At 36.7% G+C, this 22,562-nt stretch overlaps 1 protein-coding gene and 1 pseudogene across 2 annotated transcripts in view; both read left to right on the top strand.

Annotated features, from left to right (window-relative positions):
- Window positions 1-15,557, top strand: part of Wapl (WAPL cohesin release factor) — a 65,348-nt gene extending 49,791 nt beyond the window's left edge. For both annotated transcript variants that reach the window (XM_027389438.2, XM_027389437.2), the window contains 10 exons: window positions 29-140; window positions 766-863; window positions 2,704-2,780; window positions 5,192-5,367; window positions 5,823-5,938; window positions 6,737-6,898; window positions 8,101-8,308; window positions 9,804-9,892; window positions 12,538-12,633; window positions 13,213-15,557. In XM_027389438.2, the coding sequence (XP_027245239.1) occupies window positions 29-140; window positions 766-863; window positions 2,704-2,780; window positions 5,192-5,367; window positions 5,823-5,938; window positions 6,737-6,898; window positions 8,101-8,308; window positions 9,804-9,892; window positions 12,538-12,633; window positions 13,213-13,278 (1,200 nt within the window). In that variant the 3' untranslated portion in view covers window positions 13,279-15,557. The remainder of the gene's footprint in view (window positions 1-28; window positions 141-765; window positions 864-2,703; window positions 2,781-5,191; window positions 5,368-5,822; window positions 5,939-6,736; window positions 6,899-8,100; window positions 8,309-9,803; window positions 9,893-12,537; window positions 12,634-13,212) is intronic.
- Window positions 15,558-20,568: 5,011 nt separating this feature from the next.
- Window positions 20,569-21,673, top strand: LOC100760242 (annotated as a pseudogene).
- Window positions 21,674-22,562: the final 889 nt, after the last annotated feature.

The raw sequence follows: 22,562 nt of genomic DNA, 5'->3' as shown, positions 1-22,562 counted from the left end.
ATTCATTAATGGTATTTCTGATTTTTAGACTGGTCATTTAGCTATGGAGACATTGCTGTCCCTCACTTCCAAACGAGCAGGAGATTGGTTTAAAGAAGAGCTCCGGCTTTTGGGTGGTCTGGATCATATTGTAGATAAAGGTCTGTATACAGCGTGCGTGCACGCGTGCGCACACACACACACACACACACACACACACACACACGTTTAGTTCCAACACTTGGGAGGCAGAGGCAGGTGGGTTTCTGAGTTTAAGACTAGCGTGGTCTACAGAGTCAGTTCTAGGGCAGCTAGGGCTGTACAAGAGAAACCCAATCTTGTGAAACAACAAAACAGAGACACTGTGACCAAGGCAACTTACAGAAGAAGGAGTTTAGTGAGGGCTTACAGTTTCAGAGGGTGAATCCATGACCGTCATGGCAGGGAGCATAGTGGCAGGCAGACATGGTGTTGGAGCAGTAGCTAGAGTTCATATCTTGACAGGTAAGCACTGAATAGAGAACGGGAGGGAGAGTGGAACTAACTGGGAATGGCCTGTTCTGACAAGCCCAAACCTCCTAATCCTTCCTGAACAACTATTGAGCATCCAAATATTTGAGCGTATGGGAGTCATTCTCATTTAAACCAGTGCACTTAACATCAGGCATAAAATGATGTTCACATTCCAATATATTTGTAGCATGTATGTGGGTGACTTTTGATGTTAGCTAAGGAATAATTACTGAAGTTTTATATACTAACTTTTGTCTATTTCTTTTTGCCTAGTAAAAGAGTGTGTGGATCATTTAAGTAGAGATGAGGATGAAGAGAAACTAGTAGCCTCTTTATGGGGAGCAGAGAGATGTTTGCGAGTTTTGGAGAGTGTAAGTATGGAATTATTTCTAATTGTGGTTATATATACTTATAACCACCTGATGTTTTATATATCCTAGAGTTTTACCTTTGTTGCTCTGAATTAAAAGTTGTAAGGGTTCGTTTCACGACCAATTGTCATTAAGTGAGCATCTTAAAAATGCGTTGTGTGTGTCGGTTGTCGGTGCACATGCCTTTAATCCCAGCACTCGGGAGGCAGAGGCATGTGGGGCTGGAGAGATGGCTCAGCAATTAAGAGCACTGAAAGAATGTGTTGTTACTGGACGTGGTAATAGATGCTGTAATCCTAAAATTGGGAGACTAAGGAGGAAGGATTATGAATTAAAGGCCAGTATGAGCTACATGAATAAATCTGTCTCAAAACAAAAAGCCTCTATTTGTGTGTTATTGCTTCAAATGAAAGGTGCATACAGGTTTGTTTATACGTATCTGACTTTATATATTTCTTAATGCAAAATTCTGTTTCTGGTAAAATACTAACTTGTTTGTAGAAAACAGCACAAGCAGCCATGCTTTGGTTTTTGTTAAAAAAAAAAAAAACAACTTTTGTTTATATTGCTTTTGAGTCAGATAATAAGCACAGATAAAAGTATTTGACTTTTATTGGGCAAGAGTAAATATATTTTGTTCTTTGGTGGTTATGAATGACTTAACCTAGTTCAGTGTAGGCTACAATTTTACTGCTAGTCAATTTAGGATGTTTAATTGCTGAATAAGTGATTGGCTAAGTACTTTTAAAAACATGGAGGATCTTTTGGCATACATACAATTGAAATTGTTCTTCTAGGGTGCTGTAGTTTTTAGTTTGGATCTCACTATGTAACTTCAGCTGACCTGGATGGTTACTGTGTAGACAAGGATGGCCTTGGACTCATAGTTAAGCCTGTCTCTGCCTCCTGAGTGCTGAAATTAAAGATGTGTGCTACATTGTGGGTGGTAGTTCTCTTATTTTAAATGTTGTCCTTGCAGGTTGCACTTAGATGTTGTAGAGTTAGTTCCTTGCATCAGGGTTTCATAAACTGTGCCACTCAGCACCCATTTTTGCCTAGTAAATTTCAATGTGACTCTCAATATATTAGCAGTGTTAAATAGGCACATTGTACAAAAGGTTTTCAAATTAAAGCCAAGGCTGAATCTTAAACAGCATTTTGTTTTTGTTTTTTGAGACAGGGTCTCTGTATGTCCTGACTGCCCTAGAATTTGTGTTTTAGGCTGGCCTCAGACTCATAGAGATCCTCCTCCTGCTTCTGCCTCCTGATAATGCTAGGATTAAAGTTGTGTATCACCAAGCCCAGATATTAAACAGCAATGTTTAAAGTCAGTCATTGTAACAAATATATAGTCCAAAGGTATGCCAGTTTGATATACACCAATACACACTTTTAAACCATTAAAAGTTTTTTGTTATATTTAAGCAAATGACTCTGTATCAAACACCAGAAAATTTTGTGTATGTTGTTACTGTTATTTGTAGCATAAAACTTCTTAACTGTTTGAGAAACATTTGTTGGTGTAGGGCATGACAACAGGCATGATGCAAAATGCTTATGTTGCGTGTTAGAAATGAGCCATGGGTGAGCATTTCTAGAAACACTTTGGATTCATTCTACATTTGACTTTTATTTTTTTGGCTGTTGTTACATTGAGAAATTTTTTATGATGTCAATTTTGTATCCCACATTTAATTACAACTCTGTGGGTCACAATTTACGAAATTGTATCCTTAGATGGCAAGATCTATTTTATCTTTGTGTATTTAAGACATCAAGTAAAGCTTGTATTATTTATATAAATGAAATTGTCACAGTCATTTTATATCCTTTCCTTTAGGTAACAGTACATAATCCGGAGAATCAAAGCTACTTGATAGCCTATAAGGATTCACAACTCATCATTTCATCAGCTAAGTAAGTTTTTGTAAACTCTCTCATTATTTATTTAAAACAAATAAGGTTGTATTCTGTTCCTACTTAAAATGTGTTGTCTGTGTTGAGTTTTGTAGAGCAAAAGTTAGGAGTACAGATTCTTGAGCTTTAGTTATAATTGCAGCTCCTTCATGTTATCTATAACCCTGGACAAATAATTTTGTTGTTGCAAGTTCTTTATGGGGATGGCAAGAATTGTACCTAGGTGCTAGGGTAGGTTTCACAATTGGGTAAATTTATCTTGACATATATCATAGATACATTTTTACAATGTATATAATACGTGTGTAGATAACAGATGTTTGTTAACACATTTTAAAGTGTATGTACAATATATATTAATGAGTTGAGTTCTTCTATTTGTAAGGCCTAGTAGAACATTGCTTAGCATATAGTGAATGGTAAATACATTAGTTCCTTTGTTTGAAATGGATTCTGCCCATTACTTGTATCTCCTTTTCCCAGATCTTTTTGTATCTTCTCTCCGTGTCTAGCCTTCATCACAATTAGGCTAGTGCTGTCACCTCAGTGCTTTCTGTCTCTAGTCCTGGTTCTGTCTTATTACAGCAGCAGCTTCTTGGTATCACTGTCCTAGTTTTTGCTATCTCTGCCCTAGTTCTCTGACCTTTATCTTAGGTAGCATTATGCCACTGGGATTTAACTTTCTGGTTCTCTGCTTTGAAAAACTAATCTTAAACTGCAATTCTATATGACCCTTTATTGTCTTTGTAAATTTCCTTATGAAAGGAACAAATGTTTCAGTGTGAATGATCCAGTTTATCTCTGTTTTAACCTCATATTTGGAGAATTTCAAACTTAGAGAAATGTAGACAGAATGGTGTGATAAACTAATATTACTTAGTTTGAATACCATCTGGGCAAGTTTTTTTTCTGTCTATAACCTCATCCTTTTTTGTTAAATCCAAATGCTGTATCATCTCCATTTCCTGTTTTGTGTTGCTTTTGTGAATTTTATAGTGCATTGTTATCCTTATAATGCATGCAATCCTTCCTTACCAAGGAAGTTAAATGTTTCTGATTCCATTTCATTTGATGGGTTTGTTGTTGTTTTGTGATAGCAGTAGGATTGAACCTATGCCTTGCCATATACCAGCCAAGTACACTGTGATTTTGCCATGATCCCTGTATTGTTTTAAATTAACACGAAGTATATTATTTCTGATTTTAAAATTCCTTTTTTGTACTTAATCCCTGAGAATTGCCTTCATAAGGTAGTGTTTAATATGACAGATTCTATCTCTTGCATAGAATTTTCTGGTGAAATGTTTTTAGAAGTGATAAAAGAATGTTTGGGAAGCAGCCGGGCGTTGGTGGTGCATGCCTTTAATCCCAGTACTCGGGAGGCAGAGGCAGGCGGGTCTCTGTGAGTTCAAGACCAGCCTGGTCTACAAGAGCTAGTTCCAGGACAGCCTGCAAAACCACAGAGAAACCCTGTGTCAAAAAAACAAAAAATAAAAAACAAAAAAAAAAAAAATAAAGAACAACAAAAAAAGAATGTTTGGGAAATAGTACTCACTTGGAGCTTTTCAAGAAAAACATCAAAGATACTCAGTAATAATTAAGACAGTTTAGTTACTTGCTAATAACAACAGGGAAATTCTATCAACCACAGAATTGTAGAATATTAGGAATCTTATAGAATTTCTTCATTATTCATTCAAAAGCTAGGAATAGATTAAATATGCTACATTTTTCTTTAAGGGTTTTGTATGATATGCAGTTTATGAAAAATAAATTGACAAAGTCAGCTTGCATACTTGTGTCAGACTTGGGGAAAACCATCAAACCATTAGGATTTGATGGTTTTAAGATGCCTTGAGAGGCTGGAGCGATGACTCAGCAGGTAAAGGTATTTGAGAGCATAAATTTGACTTCTGTTCAATGCCCAGAACCCATGCAAAGATGGGTGGGGCTTCTTTGTGATATATTTTGTGTTTGAGATATGTATAAAATATGACAGCTCCTGCAAATAACAGGAGCTTGTTTTGTGAGATTTATTTGGTTGTTGTGGTAGTTTGATTTGAGATGGGATCTCACTCTTTTGTCCCAACGAGTAAACTCCTGGGCTAAAGGAATCCTTCTGCCTCAGCCTCCTATGTAGTGGGGAATATAGACTTGAACTACCTTGCTCAGCATGGAATGAACTTACACCTTCCTTTGAGAGAAAATTTAGTAATAATCATGTTTATCAAAATTTAACAACTAGTGAGATAATTACACATATGTGGTACATATTAGACATTAAACATTGTAACTTCCAAAATAGAAAAACAGCAAAACAAAAACCCTGACTGGTTTTAGGCCACGGTAAATAGAAACTTACTGAATAACTTTTATTATACATAATAGTATACATTTTCTTTTCTCTTAAGAGCATTACAGCATTGTGAAGAACTGATTCAACAGTACAACCGCGCTGAGAACAGCATATGCATAGCAGACAGTAAACCTCAGCCTTACCAGAATGTAACTAACCATGTGGGCAAAGCAGTGGAGGACTGCATGAGGGCTATCATTGGGGTATTGCTCAATTTAACTAATGATAATGGTAAGTAATGTTTTCTTATTGAAAAATATACACATGGAAATAAGCTATTTTGTTTTTGATACAATGATTTATAATATTTCATTACATAATTGACTTACTCCTATGGTCATAAGCTACTTATAGGAATTGATTCTTTTAGAACTGCCTAGCAAATAAGCCTTAAAATAGCAAAACCACATATTTTAGTAAAGGAATAGTTAGGCAATTTAAAATTAATACTTATCTTAGTAGCTGGGTATGGTAGGCATACCTATAATCCTAGCACTTTGGAGGCTGAGGCAAGAGGAGTGCCATGAGGTTGATACCAGCTTGTATTACATAGCAGGGACCAGGTCAAGCAGGATTACATAGTAAAAACAGTACTTGGGAAAAGAAAACAGAGCCAACAAAAGACAATAATTTTAAATGTGGTTATTAGTGTCATAAGGAAAATTTTTGTTCCATTCTTATTTTAGAGTGGGGCAGTACAAAGACAGGAGAACAAGATGGACTCATAGGCACAGCAATGAACTGTGTCCTTCAGGTTCCAAAGTACCTACCTCAGGAGCAGAGATTCGATATTCGAGTGCTGGTAAGTCAAAGTGGCCAATTGGTATTTTATCTTCTCTTTAGATGATGAAACTTCGTTTTAGTTTTAAGAGTCAGTTGTTTAATATATTCTGGGTTGAGCTGGATGGTTCAAAGGTTAAGAGCACTGGCTTCCATGGGTTGTGAGTTGAATTTCTAGCAACTACATGGTAGCTCACAACCATCTATGATGAGATATGGTGCCCTCTTCTACATAGTGTATACATAATAAGTAGATATCCTAGGTTGTTTTGATGGATTCTTTATGAACATATTTCTCCATATTTTTCTCTCTTACAAAACCTCCTTCATAAAAATAGAGGTATAAACTGATAATGGTGGTTAATAACTGAGGAGTTAAGTGTGTCTTATATCCATTACCCTAGCACTTTGGTTGATGGAGTAAGCAGATGGCCCTGAGTCAAGGCCAGCCTGGATTGTAGAAAGAAACAAAACAGTTTCTTTGCTGCCCACCTAAAAATCTTTCTTTGGAAAGAGCAGTATCTTGCTCTCTCTCTTTTTTTTAAACAGATTTACAGATGGAAAAAACATTTAACATTTTATTTGATAATAAAAGTTACTTATATTAATTTCTTGTTTATGGCCGGGTGGTGGTGGTGCATGCCTTTAATCCCAGCATTTGGGAAGCAGAGGCAGGCAGATCTCTTGAGTTCGAGGCCAGCCTGGTCTACAGAGTGAGTTCCAGGAAGGGTTCCAAAGCTACACATAGAAACCCTGTCTCAACCCCCCCACCAAAAAAAAGGTTCTTGTTTGTGATAATTGTATTTTTTAATGTTTATAGGGATTGGGTCTACTGATAAATCTAGTGGAATATAGTGCCCGGAATCGACACTGCCTTGTCAACATGGAAACATCTTGTTCTTTTGATTCCTCCTCTAGTGGAGAAGGAGATCAGAGTTTAAGGATGGCTGGACAAGTTCATGCTGTTCAGGCATTAGTACAGGTGAGAAGCAGTGACATAATTGCATATTATGTAAATCTGCAGGGTCCACTGTTCACTTAGAAAATGAAAAAAGTCAACTGACCTCTTCATTCTTAACCTTCCAGATTCTCTGGCATGGTCCCTAGGACTTCTGAGATTCTTGGACTGTTTTTGAGAACTGCTCTTTTGTTTTTTTTTTTTCAGGTTATTATCTTATACATACTTTCTTCAAAGTCTGTTTATTTAGCACATCTTTTAAGGTCTGCTTACTATTTGATATTTAGGTAATTCTCATTAGGAATTTGTTGCCTTTCTCAAATCCTGTGAATGAGTATATTGAGTGCTTTTTGTGTTGAATACAATAACAATCAAAGGAAAATAAAATAATTGAAGGCAAGGAATTTGGTGGGTTCTCTTGACTGTATGAATACATAATAAATAGGAAACTATATTAATAGTCTTCCTTGGGGCCTGGTGTTGGTGGTGCACGCCTTTAATCCCAGCACTCAGGAGGCAGAGGCAGGCAGATCTCTGTGAGTTCGAGGACAGCCTCTAAAACAATACAGAGAAACCCTGTATTGGGGGGAAAAAAGTCTTCCTTACGTACTTCCAATGATAAAAATGCAAATAGTGTTAGATCTAATTCTTCCTGGGACCTTTTATATTTATAAATTGTTTATATCTTTAATTTCTTTTAAAGAAGTCATGTTTCTTTACCTACTGTAGTTTGTCTATTGTCTTTTCTATTGGTTAATTTAGCCAATATGCATAGGTTTGTTGATGTTTGTTGTTTTTTAATTTTTAAAATGGTAGGTTTTTTTCCCCTTAATTTTGTTGGTTGTATTATCTGGATTAAGAACAATTATGGAGACTTTTATTAGTGAAAACAATACATAGACTGTTACTAGATTACTTAAATCTCAGTAGCATTTATACTTCAGTTTTGGCTTTTGATAAAATGTAGGACAAGCTTTTTAAAAAAATCCAATATTCTTGTTTAAAGCAAAATATTCATGTTGATACTTGATCAAATTTTTTTTTAAAGAATTTCCATCCCTCTCCTTCCTCTAGTGCCTTCTGTGTCCCTCCTAGTTCTTTAATTATAATTGGTGTGTGTGTGTGTGTGTATTTTTAGAATTACTCATATGTGTTTTATTGCTGACCTTAGGATTGACTAACCTGTTGATGTCTTTTTAATGATTTTCAAAAACAATTTTTATCAGCTATTTCTTGAACGAGAGCGAGCAGCCCAGTTGGCAGAAAGTAAAACAGATGAGTTAATCAAAGATGCTCCCACCACTCAGCATGATAAGAGTGGAGAGTGGCAAGAAACAAGTGGAGAAATACAATGGGTGTCAACTGAAAAGACTGATGGTACAGAGGAGAAACATAAAAAGGAGGAGGATGATGAAGAACTTGACCTCAATAAAGGCATGTTTATCTTGAGTAGTATTGCATTCACAATGAGAATATATTTTTCTTCAAAACGTTTTTATTCATGTATTGTTATAATTTAACCATATCTTTATAGTTTATCTAGTTAAGCTTTGTTACTATCAGTGAGCATGGTGTGTGTCATTGTGATGTCTCTTTTCTTTCTTGGTAATTCCCATTCTATACTCTGAGCCTCTTCTCTTTCTGCTAGGCTACTCATCACCTAAGTTATGAAACTTTAAGAAAATTTTGCTCTTAAGAAACTTAGCTACTAAGGTTTGTCAGTCTTTACTTTGAGGCCTGTGATTCAATCCAGAGAAGCTGTGATAGTTTGGTGCATATTATAATCATAGTCATGTTAAAAATAATTACTTTTTGATACATAATTCATACACTATACAATTACTCTTTTAAAGTGAGTAATGCAATAACTTAGTATATTCACAGAATTATATATTTCCATTATCTAATGTTGAACATGTTTTCTAAAGAAACTATATATCGACTGGGTGGTGGCGGCGCTTGCCTTTAATCCCAGTACTTGGGAGGCAGAGGCAGGTGAATCTCTGTGAGTTTGAGGCCATCCTGGTCTATAGAGCTAGTTGCAGTACAGTTAGGGCTATTACCCAGAGAAACCCTGCCATGGAAAAAAACAAGACAAAACAAAACAAAAAACTATATATCAGTTGGCAGTCAGCTTCTTCATTTCCTCCTCCCCCAACTACTGGCAACAGTCGATCTACTTAATCTCCAACTATTTACCTGTTTCAGGCATTTCATATAAAAAGAATCATACAACATATTTTTCTTTAAGGAACTTATTTCAATTAGATGCATTTTTAAAGCATTTGTTAGAACTGTATTCCTTACATAGATAATATTTCATTGCATGGTCTTACTACATTTTAACTGTTTGTTCATTGATGAGCATTTGGGCGCTTTTTACTTTCTAGTTAGTACAATGATGTTAATTGTTCTCCAGTGTAGTAGCACCAGCCATCAGCAGCATATGAGGGTTCTAAGTTCTTCATACCTTCAAGACTACCTTCAAGGTGTTTTTTTTTCCTTAGTCATTTTGGTTGATGGAAGTTTTTAGTTTGCATCTCATTATGTGGAACATCTTCACTTTTTATACTCTTTTTATTTATGTCTTTGAAGAAATAGTGTATTTCAGGTCTCTTGCCTATTTTTTAATCTGGTTATTCATCTTGTCATTAAATTCAAAGAATTCTTTATATATTCTGAATATCTTACCAGATAAATGACTGTGTACTTCCATTTTGTTAGTGTTGCCCTTTTAAAAACCAATCTTTATGGTACAGTTTCGTTCTTATATTTGCTCCTTACTCATTTTGAGTTAGCTTTTATTAATTTGGAAAACCAAGTTGTTCATGCATTCATTTAATACCTTTTAAGGTTATAACAGAACAATTGAAATTAAAGAGTTTGTATCAGTTGGTACACTATTAAAACTCTATTTAACTGTTCTCAGCCCTTCAACATGCTGGCAAACACATGGAGGATTGCATCGTGGCCTCCTACACAGCCCTGCTTCTTGGGTGTCTCTGCCAGGAAAGTCCTGTAAGTAAATACTTCAGAAATATTTTATGTATCTTTGAAAGATTGTTGTGCAACAGCTTCATGCCATTACCTGATGTATTTATTTACTTTAAAATTTTTCCCCATTTGTTTCCTGTGGGGAGAAATGTCAAGAATATGTCTAACTTTCTAGTGGTTTCCTTTAAAACTTTTTTTAAAAAATATAACAAGTATTGCGTGCTGTGTTCACTCAAAGATGATCCGTAGTCTGTAAGGCTAAGATTTCTTTATTCAGATAAATACCAGCCCAAACACAAGCCAGAGCATGCCCAGAAGCCGCAAGCTAGCATGGCCAGAGAGAAGGAAAATCCACGACTCCGTGGTCCCTGAAGAATTCTCTCAGTGTCATCTTCGACCTCCCCTGACCACGACCTCATGGGCATGGCCAGGCACACCTGTAGGCCTGTAGGCCTGTAGGGGCTACTAGGAGGCGGGGCTACAGTGTCTCCCTACAAAAGAGCATCTTTATTTCCTTTCCAATACAGGCTTTCCTAGTAAAATTTGATATGGGGTGAATTGTTGGTCTTTATCACTTTGTTTTAGAATTGATATACTTGTTAGAGTCAAACTGTTTAAGATGCCAAAAAGCAAGCTACTGGGCTCAGGATGTAGCTCAGTTACTAAAGTGCTTGCATAGTGTACATGAAGCCCTGGGTATAGGTCCCTCCTGCTACCTAAACTGTTCATGGCAATGTATGTCTGGAATCCCAGCACTTGGGAGATGAAGGGAAGGGAAGATCAAAAAGGTCAGGGTCACTGTGGCTAAATAGAGTTTGAGGCCAGCTTGGGCTTACTTGGAGACTCAGAGTAAACAAAAACCTAATGGGAATGCTTTTAATATCATATAAAAAAGCAAGGTTTACATACTAGAAGTTAAAATAGTGTGGGATGTTAAAAAGTTTTAAAATATTTATTGAGGCTGAGTGGTGGTGGTGCACACCTTTAATCCTTCTGGAGACAGAGACAGGTGGATATCTGAGTTCAAGGCCAGCCTGGTCTACAGAGCAAGTTCCAAGACAGCCTCCAGAGCTACAAAGAAACGCTGTCTTGAAAAAACAAAACAAACAAAAAGTTGAACTTTTCAAGATGCATTTTAAATTAAGAATGCATTAGGTAGGGGTAACAGAAAATTTTGTTCTTGGTACTTGGTCCCTGTTGGTACTTGTAGTTGAAGTAAAAGTACTAGTACAAAATCTGTGCTCAGTTGGCCAAGTCAAAATTACCCCATTTTAGTGACTCGGGAGGAGTAGCTTCTCCTGCACACGTTTTGTCCTTTTCCTTGATTAAAAGCATTCATCACGGGCTGGAGAGATGACTCAGCTGTTAAGATTTCAGAGGACTGGAAGTTCAGATCCTAACACCCATGTCAGGTGTCTCAATCATCTGTATGTTCACCTCCAAGATATCCAGTGCCTCTGGCCTCCTCAAGTACCTGCACTCTATGCTCAGACCCACATTCACACATACATACCTACACATAATTAAAAATGATCAAAATAAAATATTTTTAAGTGTATAAAAAGCACTTGGCATGGCTATAAGATGACCATGCCTAAGGTCTCTAGTCAAATAATGTCTAACAGGACTCTTCATTTTCTTTTTAAGCCAACATTCTTGGACTTCTTATCATCTGGCTGAGCATTAGGCCACATTCTTCCCTCTGAACCAATTTCAGGCTAGGAAAATGGGATTACTATTAGTGGATTAAATTCATCAGGAATCACCTATGAGAAATACAAGTGTCTATATAATTAGGCTGTCGAACAGAAGTGGAAGTTACAGTTATTGGACAGTCTATTGGCATTGGAAATATAAATATGAACAATAAAAGTACCATGTGAATGTGATCTGGAATCACTGTGAGTGTCCCCTTTGAAATATGTGGCAAATAAAGTGAAATCTCAGTAGCTACCTTAATTTCCTTTCCAATTGCCATGATGAAACATATTAGGACAGTATTGTACAACTGTATAGAATAATAGATCTTGAAGTTCTGTTAGTTTGATATGTGGCTGTCATTATGGGTGTCTGTAGCTTTCTTGTACCCAAGAAAAGAAGGTTCTGAATTGTGAACAATATTGTGGATTCTTAGAACCACAGATGTGATATATATGATGCCTTGGTGATCCTTATAATTAGAAAACTAGATACTGCCACAAATACAAAGTAAATTGGCTTTTTCCATTGTAGAAGTAGGAGAGATGAAGCAAGCATGTAGTCGTGTACCGTAAAAACTGTACATGTTTCTGTGACCCCCATGTTTAGGAAGCCCTATAAAGTCTGGTCTCATTTTCTGTTGCCCACTCTACCTGTTTGCACCTGGTACGTTGCCATGGTTAATTTCCACTGCTCTTGTAGGTTCTTGCCCCTCTCCATTCTTTGACTTTTTGCACAGTGCCACAAGATCTAGCTTTCTTCAGAGCTTTTGCTAATCATGTAACTTCTCTATTTTGGTTTGTCAACAGCAATGGAATGATGTGCCTGCACATAGTAAAGTCAGTGTGGAATGGGAATAACCCAGGAGTTCTGGGGTTCTTGCAGGTGTTTACCACAAGATATATAGCAGGCCAACAACATTGGGTGGATTATGGTATCCTTTTCTGATTGTTTTTAATCTCTTTCTTCAGATCAATGTAACTACAGTGAGGGAATACCTTCCAGAAGGAGATTTCTCCATAATGACAGAGATGCTTAAAAAATTCTTAAGCTTCATGAATCTTACCGTAAGTAACTTGCTTTGCATATTGCATTTTATATGGGTTTTTGATTATGTTCCAGACAAAATCTTAAGCTGCAGCCTGGTCCAGCAGTCTTCCTATTTCAGCCTTTCCAGTGCTGAAATTAATGGGTATATATATTGAGACCTGGCTGATGTATGTGTTGTTAAATTTAAATATAGTACACTGACATGAAACTAAAATGGCCACAGTGTTGGATTATTCCTCAATGTGACAAAATACTTAACATAAGCAGCTTATAGAAAGGTACGTTCTGGTTTATAGTTTCAGAATTTTTAATCCATTGTGGCAAGAATAGTGAGGTAGTGGAAGAACCCACCCTGTGGTAGCCAGAAAATAGAGAATGCCTTTGTATCTGCTGTCTCCTTTTATTTTAACTGAGCTTCTAACTTGTAAGATGGTATTGCCCAAAAACAGAAAAATTTTGTGGCATAATGCTGTATCATAATTTCAGTGTACTCTGTGGTCTTCCCTTTTTTAGATTTTTAGAAGGTAGGCTTTGATTTTAATATATTTCTTTAAACTTTTGATAAGTATTAACCATTTCCCTCCTTCCCCTTTCAGTGTGCTGTTGGAACAACAGGCCAGAAGTCTATCTCTAGAGTGATTGAATATTTGGAACATTGCTAGCTGCTTTACCTTTGCTTCAGGTGCTTGGTAATGCTGGAGCTATCCTTAGACAAAGAAAAGTCATGAAAGAAGTCCTTGAAGATATACCAAGAACATTCATCAATATCATTCGTGTTTGGATTTTTATGACCACCCGATTTCTTCATCATGCATTCTGCATTTGCTAAATGACAGTTACTACATCAATCTGCAGCTATCAAAAATGAGGGAAAAGGTTCAGGCTGTTAACAATCCCATGCAGTATTTAAATACACTTACTTGGCAAAGTCTATACCCTCCCTTTGTTTCCTTGCTTTATTTTAGGCAAGGTTTAAAGGGGGAAATTTGTGCTGCTGTTAGTGCAACTGCTGTGTATGTTGAGCCACTGTTGTCATGCCAGTCAGGTGCAAAGGCAGCTTAGCTACTGAGGTATTGAATGTTCTGAGGACATTCTAGACAACAGCTTAGTTCCTTTTTCAGGCTCATTTGCTTTTGCTTTTTGTTGAATGATTCCAATCGTAAATAAAGCTTTTAATAATTTTGTGAATTTTTTGGTTGTTGTTCCCTGAACTACTGTCTATATTTAAAATTAGATGGAATCCAAAGACACAAGGGATTAATAGTATATTTTTTTATTCTTGATTAGGTTTGGGTGTTGAACTATTTTTCACTTCTAAGACCATGACCATATTCAATATCATACCATAATGTGTCATAGCTATAGGCACAAGAAAACAAATAGCAGTTTGAGGGAATATTATATTATATAAGATAATGTGCCCTGTTAATGGATTAAGCAAAAATAGACAAACCCAGGGTAGTTTACACTTAATGCTAGAGAGGCTCTTGAAACATTGTTAAGTTTTGAGGAAGTTCTCTAGATATATTTTCTAATGTTCAGTACAGTAAATATAAGGAAGCTAAAACACCAATGTGGAATTCATTTTTCCAGATAGCGTGTATATTCTTCTATAGAGTGACAGGATCAATTGCATAAATGCAAAGCCTTAAAATTGCTGGTGTAGAGAAGACCCTTTTTTTATTCAGATTCTTTGTTCATAGAGCAGTTGTTTAGAAAACAGTTGTGGAACACACAAACCATGGTTTATAGCTTTCATTTCATAAGCTTTTGTTTTGTTTGTTTTGTTCAGACCACTGTTTTTTGGGTTTTTTTTTTTTTTCTTTCCTTTTTTTATTGATTGGCCTGAGGACAGGCTTTCCAGAGATGTTTCATTAATACTTTTAATTACCTTTCAGATAGTTACATCATGTTTCTTCATTGGATTTGTAAAACTTGAAGCCATAAAAATATTAGTTTGGTGTGTATTGGGGAAAATAGCTAAAAGTCTAATTTTGACTCATTTTAGACTTTGTTATTTCCTTGTATAAAGTAACAAACCGGGGCTCTTGTATCAGTGCCAGCTGTAATGTTTTTTAAATGCAGTGGCTGCCTTCTATTGTCTTCCTATTTTTGATAATGCAGATTGTTGGGAAATCTATAAGGAAGTAACTGACTCTAGGCAAATTGTTTTCTTCCTTCTACCCACCCAAATCCCTACTCATCACCTTTAAGAACACAGTATGCCAGTGTAATGTGGGAAATATTGAGATTGTATTTGTCCTGAGTACCAAACTTTTTACCCAACTTTTTTTTTTTTTAAAGCATACTGGTAAATGATGTCCACAAATTTACTTAGATATATTTTAATTATTTTAAAATACATTGATATTTAGTAATCATTGGATTTGGGGAACAGATTTTTGATTGTGGCAGATGGTAAGGAACAGTAAACAGTTGGATGAGATCAATCAGGGCGAACATTTTTTCTGTTACACTGGTAATTCATTTGATAATTGATTTACCTCAGTGTTTAACAGTTTTTTTGTTTTGTTTTAAAAATAATAACTAATTGTCAAGCACTGATAGACATGCAGGTTCTTGGTGGGGTGGGTTGTGAGGAGGATACCACCTGACCACCTGCAGTGCATTTGTGTGTCTTTAACCCTCCGAGAACTCGCATTTTAGGGTACTTGAGGCTGACTTGCAAATTAACTAAGTTTTAAAGTAACCTTTTTTCCATTGTAAATATTTCTGTAAATACTACCAGTTGGATATTAGAACAGTAGGATACTTTTCTGAATCCAATCCTATTTTTATTTTATACAGTATTTCTCAGCTGTGATCTTTGGAGCAAAAGCCAACGGCAGGAAAAAAAAATAGTTTGTACCAGTTTCATGAAGTATGTCTTTGGGTTTTTGTAAATAATTTTAACTCAAATAAAATTGCTACTTTAAATACACATGTTGTCTTTAACATAAGTCTATTAACCTGTTTTGGAGGAAGGAGTCGCAGAAACTTGGTAAGGCCAACACTGTTGCATAAGTGCTAAGTTTTTCTTATGTACTTCTAAGTGCTGGTCTGAAAGGATGTAAACACTTAGTACTTTGGGCTGGTTAGGGTGGGTGGTTTTTGGGAGTATAGGTAAATTCTTAGCATGCTCACTATATGTTGATTTAAATCTTTTGGCCTTTTGAACACGACTGCAAATTTCTTTGCTTTTGAGATTTTGTAACCATTCTTTAGCTTTTTAAATTTTCCTTGTCAGCTTAAGATTTGCACAAGTAGATTCTTCAACCTGTCCCTGATTTAGTCACAAAAGTAGATTTTAGGATTTACCCTGAATTTCCCATTTACTCTCCCCCATTTACACACACACACACACACACACACACCCATATATAACTGTGGTCTACGCAGGTTATGTACTTGGAAAGACCTAAATCATACACATGGAATAATTCCCAGCTCTGGTACTTGCTACTACCTTTGAGCAAATTCTTGAAACCATTTACTCAGTTTCCTTAATTGAAAACTGGGAGACAGTGCCTACCTCATGGTTGTGAAGATTGAATGTATATGAAACATTACTATAATGTTCCAAATGTAATACTTAGTAAGTGGCAATTTTTTTCTTTTACTATTTTCAGTGTCAGGAAGTAAAAATGTTCTGAAAATGAAATTGAGTGCCATGTCTGTTAAGGACACCTGCGATGCTGGTGCCTCACATCACTAGAGTAGGTGGTTTGGGCAGAGTAGGTGGTTTGGGCTTTTGACACCAGGTTCTCCAAATTACTATTTCTAATTTTTTGTTGTTACTGTCTTCTCAGTGACATAAAGCAGAGGGAAATTGAATACATTTTAGGGTTCCCTAACATGTTTGAGTTTTTTTTTTTTTTTTTTTAGAATGATCCAAAGAAGTTTGAACAACTCACTGTTGGTGGCTTTCTGATGGATATATAGCTAAGTAACTTCATGTAGAGTGTTCTTGAATGCAGGATTTTAATAAATTCTCTTGAGTGTTTGGGTCAAACCTCTATTTCTCTGTCTTAAACTCTGTGTATGTCCAGTTTGAATCCTCAAAATGCCATGTGCTGCTTTAAGGAACAGAACTAGAAAGTCAGTTTCATTCCACCTAGAAACTACACTTTCTGAAGAATCTGCTTGCCGAATAAGTCATATTATGGAGTAAATGTGCAAAAGATGTCCACAAAATCCAGTGGGAGTGATAATTACATTAAATATAGGCATACTAAACACTCCAGTTAAAAGCAGAGATTGTGAGATTGAACAAAGAGATACTAAATGAAGCTGCACTGTTGAAGGATTTGTTGACTTGGACTACTAAGTAGGCTGTGGCGAAGATGCGTATCATAATCCTTAGAGCATCCAGCACAAAACCCTGCAAATACAGTTGGAGTTTCTAGTGTAATCAACATGGAACACAGAAAGCAGAGAAGGAAAACCACTAACAAACAACTAGCAAGAAATATAAAACAGGACCATGAGATGGCACAGTGGTAAAGGTGCTTGTCTCCATGCCCTACAACACAAGTTCAATCTCCAGGACACACTTGCTGGAAGAAGTGAATTGGCTCGTGTAAGTTCTCCTGTAGTTCACAAGTAAATGAAAAACAAGATATGCAATAAAAAAGAAAAAACAGTTCTTCTATGCAAGAGGAATATGCCAATGATATCCACTAAATGTAGTGTCATTGTTAATTGTATTAACTATAGGTAGACTAAAAGCTCTACTTAAAGGTAAAGCTGGTGAAACTGAACAACCAAGAGATTGAATGTAAATACATGAAAGACAAAAAAAACAAAAACAAACCCAGAAGATACACCATCAGATAATGCTTTATTTTTCCAAGAGCGTATTTTAATGAGGCATGGTACCCATACAAATGAAAACAATGTACTTCTAATACTACCTAACTTTTATAAGTATATGTTAATGGAAGACATGTAGGTGAAGTCACAAGCATAATTTCAAATTTTAATACAGCTTCAGCAATTAATAGATTTTTAAAGATGTATTTTATGCAGATATGCCTACATGCCAAAAGAGGGTGTCAGATCCCATTTTAGATGACTGAGATACCATGTGGTTGCTGGGAACTGAGCTCAGGACCTCTGAAAGAGCAGCCAGAGCTCTTAACCTCTGAGCCATCTCTTCAGCCAGATTTTTGGGGTTTGTTTGCTTGCTTGTTTTTAAATGTAAACTGATTGCTTTGACACATACCTGTAAATCCTAGCTTCTCAGGCTATGTCAAAAGAGATACCTAAGCCTGGAAGTTAAAAGGAAGTTATTATCCATGTCTCAATAAGTATGTAATTAAGTATGAACTACAGAAAGTCTGAGTGGATGAATTACCTTAATCTAATATTCATGCATCATTACATTGACTATGATTTTCCATTGCACATGAAAATTTCACCAAGATAATCTGAGGGCTCATAAAACAGATATGTGTTTCAGATGACTGAAATCTTAGGATATATTTGTAAAAAAGCAGTCAAATTATAAGCAGTGTTCAGATAATTAAACAATATGAGTCTGAAAAACCATAGTAAGAAAAGATCTTGCCAATAAAAATACAACACATTGGACGTGTTTTTCCCACATCTAAAGCAGTGTTTAGGGTTATCACATAATATAAACCTGAAATGAAAAAGATGAAAGAGTTAAAACCCAAAGTAAATTTTAAGAAAGAAAAATCAGGCTGGTTGTTGTTGGTGTAATCCCAGCATTTGGGAACCAGAGGCAGGTGGATCTCTGAGTTCAACGCCAGCCTGGTCTACAGAGTCAGTTCGAGGACAGGGTCCAAAGCGATATAGAAAAACCCTGTCTCGAAAAACCAAATGAGCAAATGAATACATAGATCATAAATGAATAGATAAATAAAAATGGAAAACAAAAAGATAACATTGAGCTGGGCATTGGCGCATGCCTTTAATCCCAGCACTCAGGAGGCAGAGGCAGGCGGATCTCTGAGTTTGAGGCCAGCCTGGTCTCCAGAGTGAGTGCCAGGATATGGTCCAAAGCTACACCACACAGAGAAACCCTGTTTTTCAAAAACCAAAAAAAAAAAAAAAAAAAAAAAAAAAAAAAAAAAAAAAAAGATTCCCAAAGTGTGGTGATATTTTGTTTATGATCTAACAAAGCTTTCTTAAAGATCCTAGTGCTGAGCTAGCCACACTAGTTAGCTATAGAGGCCAGGCAGTGGTGGCACATACCTTTAATCCTAGCACTTGGGAGACAAAGGTAAACAGATCTCTGTGAGTCAAAGGCCACCCTGAGCTACATGAAATTGATTAGTCTAAAAGAGAAACATTTCACACAAAGGTGATCTCAGCACTTGGGATCACATTCCTTTAATCCCAGTACTAGGGAGGTGGAGACCAGAATGATATAGCTGGGTGGAGAGAAGAGCTCAATGTTGTCTTAACAGTCAGTCTGGGCAGTCAGTACAAGGAGGCAATCTGTGGACAGGATTGTCCATTTGGTCTGAGCATTGAGAGAGAGGTAAGAAATCTAGTGGCTGGCCACTCTGCTTCTCTGAATTTTGACCTTTAACCCTCTGACTCTGAGTTTTTATTATTAAGATCAATTAGAATTCATGCTACAAAAAAGTTTGTTTTTGTTTTGTTTTTTTAAGTTAAGCCTTTAGGACTAAGCAAAAAAATTAAAAAAGCCAATATCAGGAATGAAAGATGAAACATTTACAAAGCCTATTGATATTTGAAAGAATGTTACAAAGATACCAATTAGCTTTACATTTCAAAATTAATTGAGAAATTTAGAAAACTGACAAGGTGAAGCCAGGGTTCATGATACACATATGTAATCATAGCATTTGGGAGGTGGAAGTAGAAGAACCAAGTGTTTAGCAAGATGGCTATATGAGAATCTGAAAAAAAAAAAAAAAAAAAAAGTGTGTGGATGCGTAAAGGCAAAAGCAAACATGAAAAACCAAGACATCATGCTGAACATTGGTGGTGCACACCTTTAGTCCCAGCAGCACTCAGGAGGCAGAGGCAGGAGGATCTCTATGAGTTTGAGACCAGCCTGGTCTACAAGAGCTAGTTCCAGGACAGCCTTCAAAGCCAGAGAGAAACCCTGTCTCTAAAAAACAAAAAGCAAAAAATAAACAAAAAAATTAATAAAAAAATGAAAAAAAAGAGAAAAATCAAGACAACATGATCCAAAAGGTGATGAAAATGGCATCCAGTGAGAGATGAAATCCTAGACATAGAATGATTATAAGTATGTTCAATGAAAGAATGGAAAGACTAAAACAAACAAAAAAACTGATGAAATGGAAATTACTAAGTTAAAAAGTCTGAGAAAGTCACCTGAGTGCTGACAGAAGTCATGGTATATGGAACACTATAGAAAGACCAAATCTAAACATCCTGCACTGAGAAAAGTGAGAGTTTTATTGTGAAGGCATGGAAAACATTTTCAACTGTCAACCCACACTGCTATACCCAGCAAAACTATAATGACTGAAGAAGAAAAGAGCTTTTTTTTTTTTCCAACTTTTATTTGAATTAGAAACAGGATTGTTTTACATGACAATCCCAGTTCCCTTCTCCCACCAGTCCTCCCCTACTCCCCGCAACTAAAACCTTATCTGTCACATATCTTTTCTACTCCCCCTGGATGGTGAGGCCTTCCATAGGGTGTCATCAGAGTCTTTCGTATCCTTTGGGATAGGGCCTAGGCACACCCCCATGTGTCTTGGCTCAGGGAGTATTCCTCTGTATGGAATGGTCTCCCAAAATCCACACTTATGCTATGGATAAATACTGGGCTTTTACAGGAGGTACTAAAGAAAAGAACTTTTCATGATAAAAGTAGGCTAAAGGAATTCGTTACTAAGCCAACACTATAGAAGATACCTGAAGTAATCAATCCTTCAGACTGAAGAGAAAGATAAACACACCACTGAGGCTACAGGAAAACTAAACAAAATGTAGAACCAATAGTTAAGCAAATGAGGCATAAGAAAATACTGAATGGGTAAAGAGTTAATATCAAAAGATAGACTGCTAGATTGTATTAAACAGGATTCATCTATTTGTTAACCCCAAGAAATGCACCTGACTGGCATGACAGATCTTTTCCCCCCTAACCCTGCAGGTCTGTATGGAGCCAGATTTGCTGGTATCTGCTCTGCAGGATGGGGCTCATGAAAGTTATCAAGAATAAGGCCTACTTTAAGAGGTACCAAGTGAGATTTAGAAGGCGGTGAAAGGGTAAAACTGAGTACTATGTTTGGAAGCGATTGGTGATCCAGGACAAAAATAAAAACAACACACCCAAATACAGGATGATAAGTTTGTGTAGCTAACAGATACCATCTGCCAGATTGCATATGCCTGCATAGAAGGGGATATGATATGATAGTCTACACAGCATATGCACACAAACTGCTAAAATATGGAGTGAAAGTTGGCTTGACAACTTGCTGCAGCCTATTGTACTGGCCTGCTGCTTGCCCACAGGCTTCTCAGTAGGTTTGGTATAGAAAGATTTACCAAGGCCAAGTGGAGGTGACTGGCGATGAATGCAATGTGGAGAGCATTGATGGTCAGCCTGGTACCTCCACTTGCTATTTGGATGTAGGTCTTGCCTGAACTACAACTGGCAATAAAGTTTTTGGGGGCCTGAAGGGAGCTGTGATGGAGGCTTGTCTATTCCTCATAGTACCAAACGATTCCCTGGTTATGATTCTGAAAGCAAGCAGAAGTTCATCAGATGCACATCATGGGACAAAATGTCGCAGGCTATATGTGTTACCTAATGGAGGAAGATGAAGATGTGTACAAGGAACAGTCTCCCAGTACATAAAGAATGTTACTCCAGACATGACGGAGATGTATAAGGAAGCTCACACTGCTATCTGGGATAATCCAGTCTATGAGAAGAAGCCCATGAGAGAGGTGAAGAAGAGGTGGAACTGTCCCAAAATGTCTTTGGCCCAGAAGAAAGATTGGGTTGCTCAAAAGAAGGGAAGCTTCCTTAGAGCTCAAGAATGTGCTGCTGAGACCAAAAGCAATTTTCTATGAAGATTTTTTTCATAAAGATAAGCTTTCTTAATCAGGCAGCCATCTCTGTGTTAAGCTGTTATGAAACTGTAGGTATAGCATGAAGTCATGAAAGCAAAGGAGTAGAACTCAGGTCCACCTGCCTCTGCTGGGATTAAGGGCAAGAACCACTATACCTGGCTGAGCATTTTTTCCTTCCACAAAACAACTTAGTTTTTTCCCAGAAAAAGACGTCTTAGTGGGAAGATTGGAGGATGACAAGTTCACAGATTTAACAATTTGAGCAGAAAGTGTTACGGCTTTCCTACTTTCGTTTTATGCAGATGTTGAAAGGTATTTGCCAGACCTGAATGTACATAGGAAGATAACTTGAAAGTCAAATACTAAACCTTGCTTTTACAAGGGAAAGAACTGGGTAATGCATTTATGCCTCATCCCACAAGAAGTAAAAACTGTTTTCCATGATTGGTTCTCATCTTAACACGCTTATCTGTGTGTCAGCTCAAGTGGTTCAGGTTTTGATCGCCTCTGGTGTCTGTCAGGGTCTGCTTTGTGGTACTGGGGCTTTATGAAAACAGTTAACTTATCTATATCTCCAGCCTCAGATAATGTCTGTTGGCTGGTTGATTAACCCATCAGAGCTTCAGGATAAAGTTCACCTAATTTCAGTCACAGTGGTAACTGAATGTTAGCATGTGGGAAAAATGCTGAAGCTAAAAATCACTCCAACAGTTTGCCTCCATCTGAAGTTACAATGTGTGAGTATACTATAATAAACCATGCTATAAGCCCAACCTTTTAATAAAAGGAGTCATTTTAATTAAAAAAAGAGAAATTCACCTGACCATCAGGAGACTGTTGTAACTTTAGTATTTTAAATATACATATATTCTAAGGAAATGTTCTAATA

This window comes from Cricetulus griseus (assembly GCF_003668045.3).
Source record: "Cricetulus griseus strain 17A/GY chromosome 1 unlocalized genomic scaffold, alternate assembly CriGri-PICRH-1.0 chr1_1, whole genome shotgun sequence".
Lineage (NCBI taxonomy): Eukaryota > Metazoa > Chordata > Mammalia > Rodentia > Cricetidae > Cricetulus > Cricetulus griseus.
The sequence above is the reverse complement of the archived record's forward strand: the minus strand, read 5'-3'. Positions and strand labels throughout refer to the sequence as shown.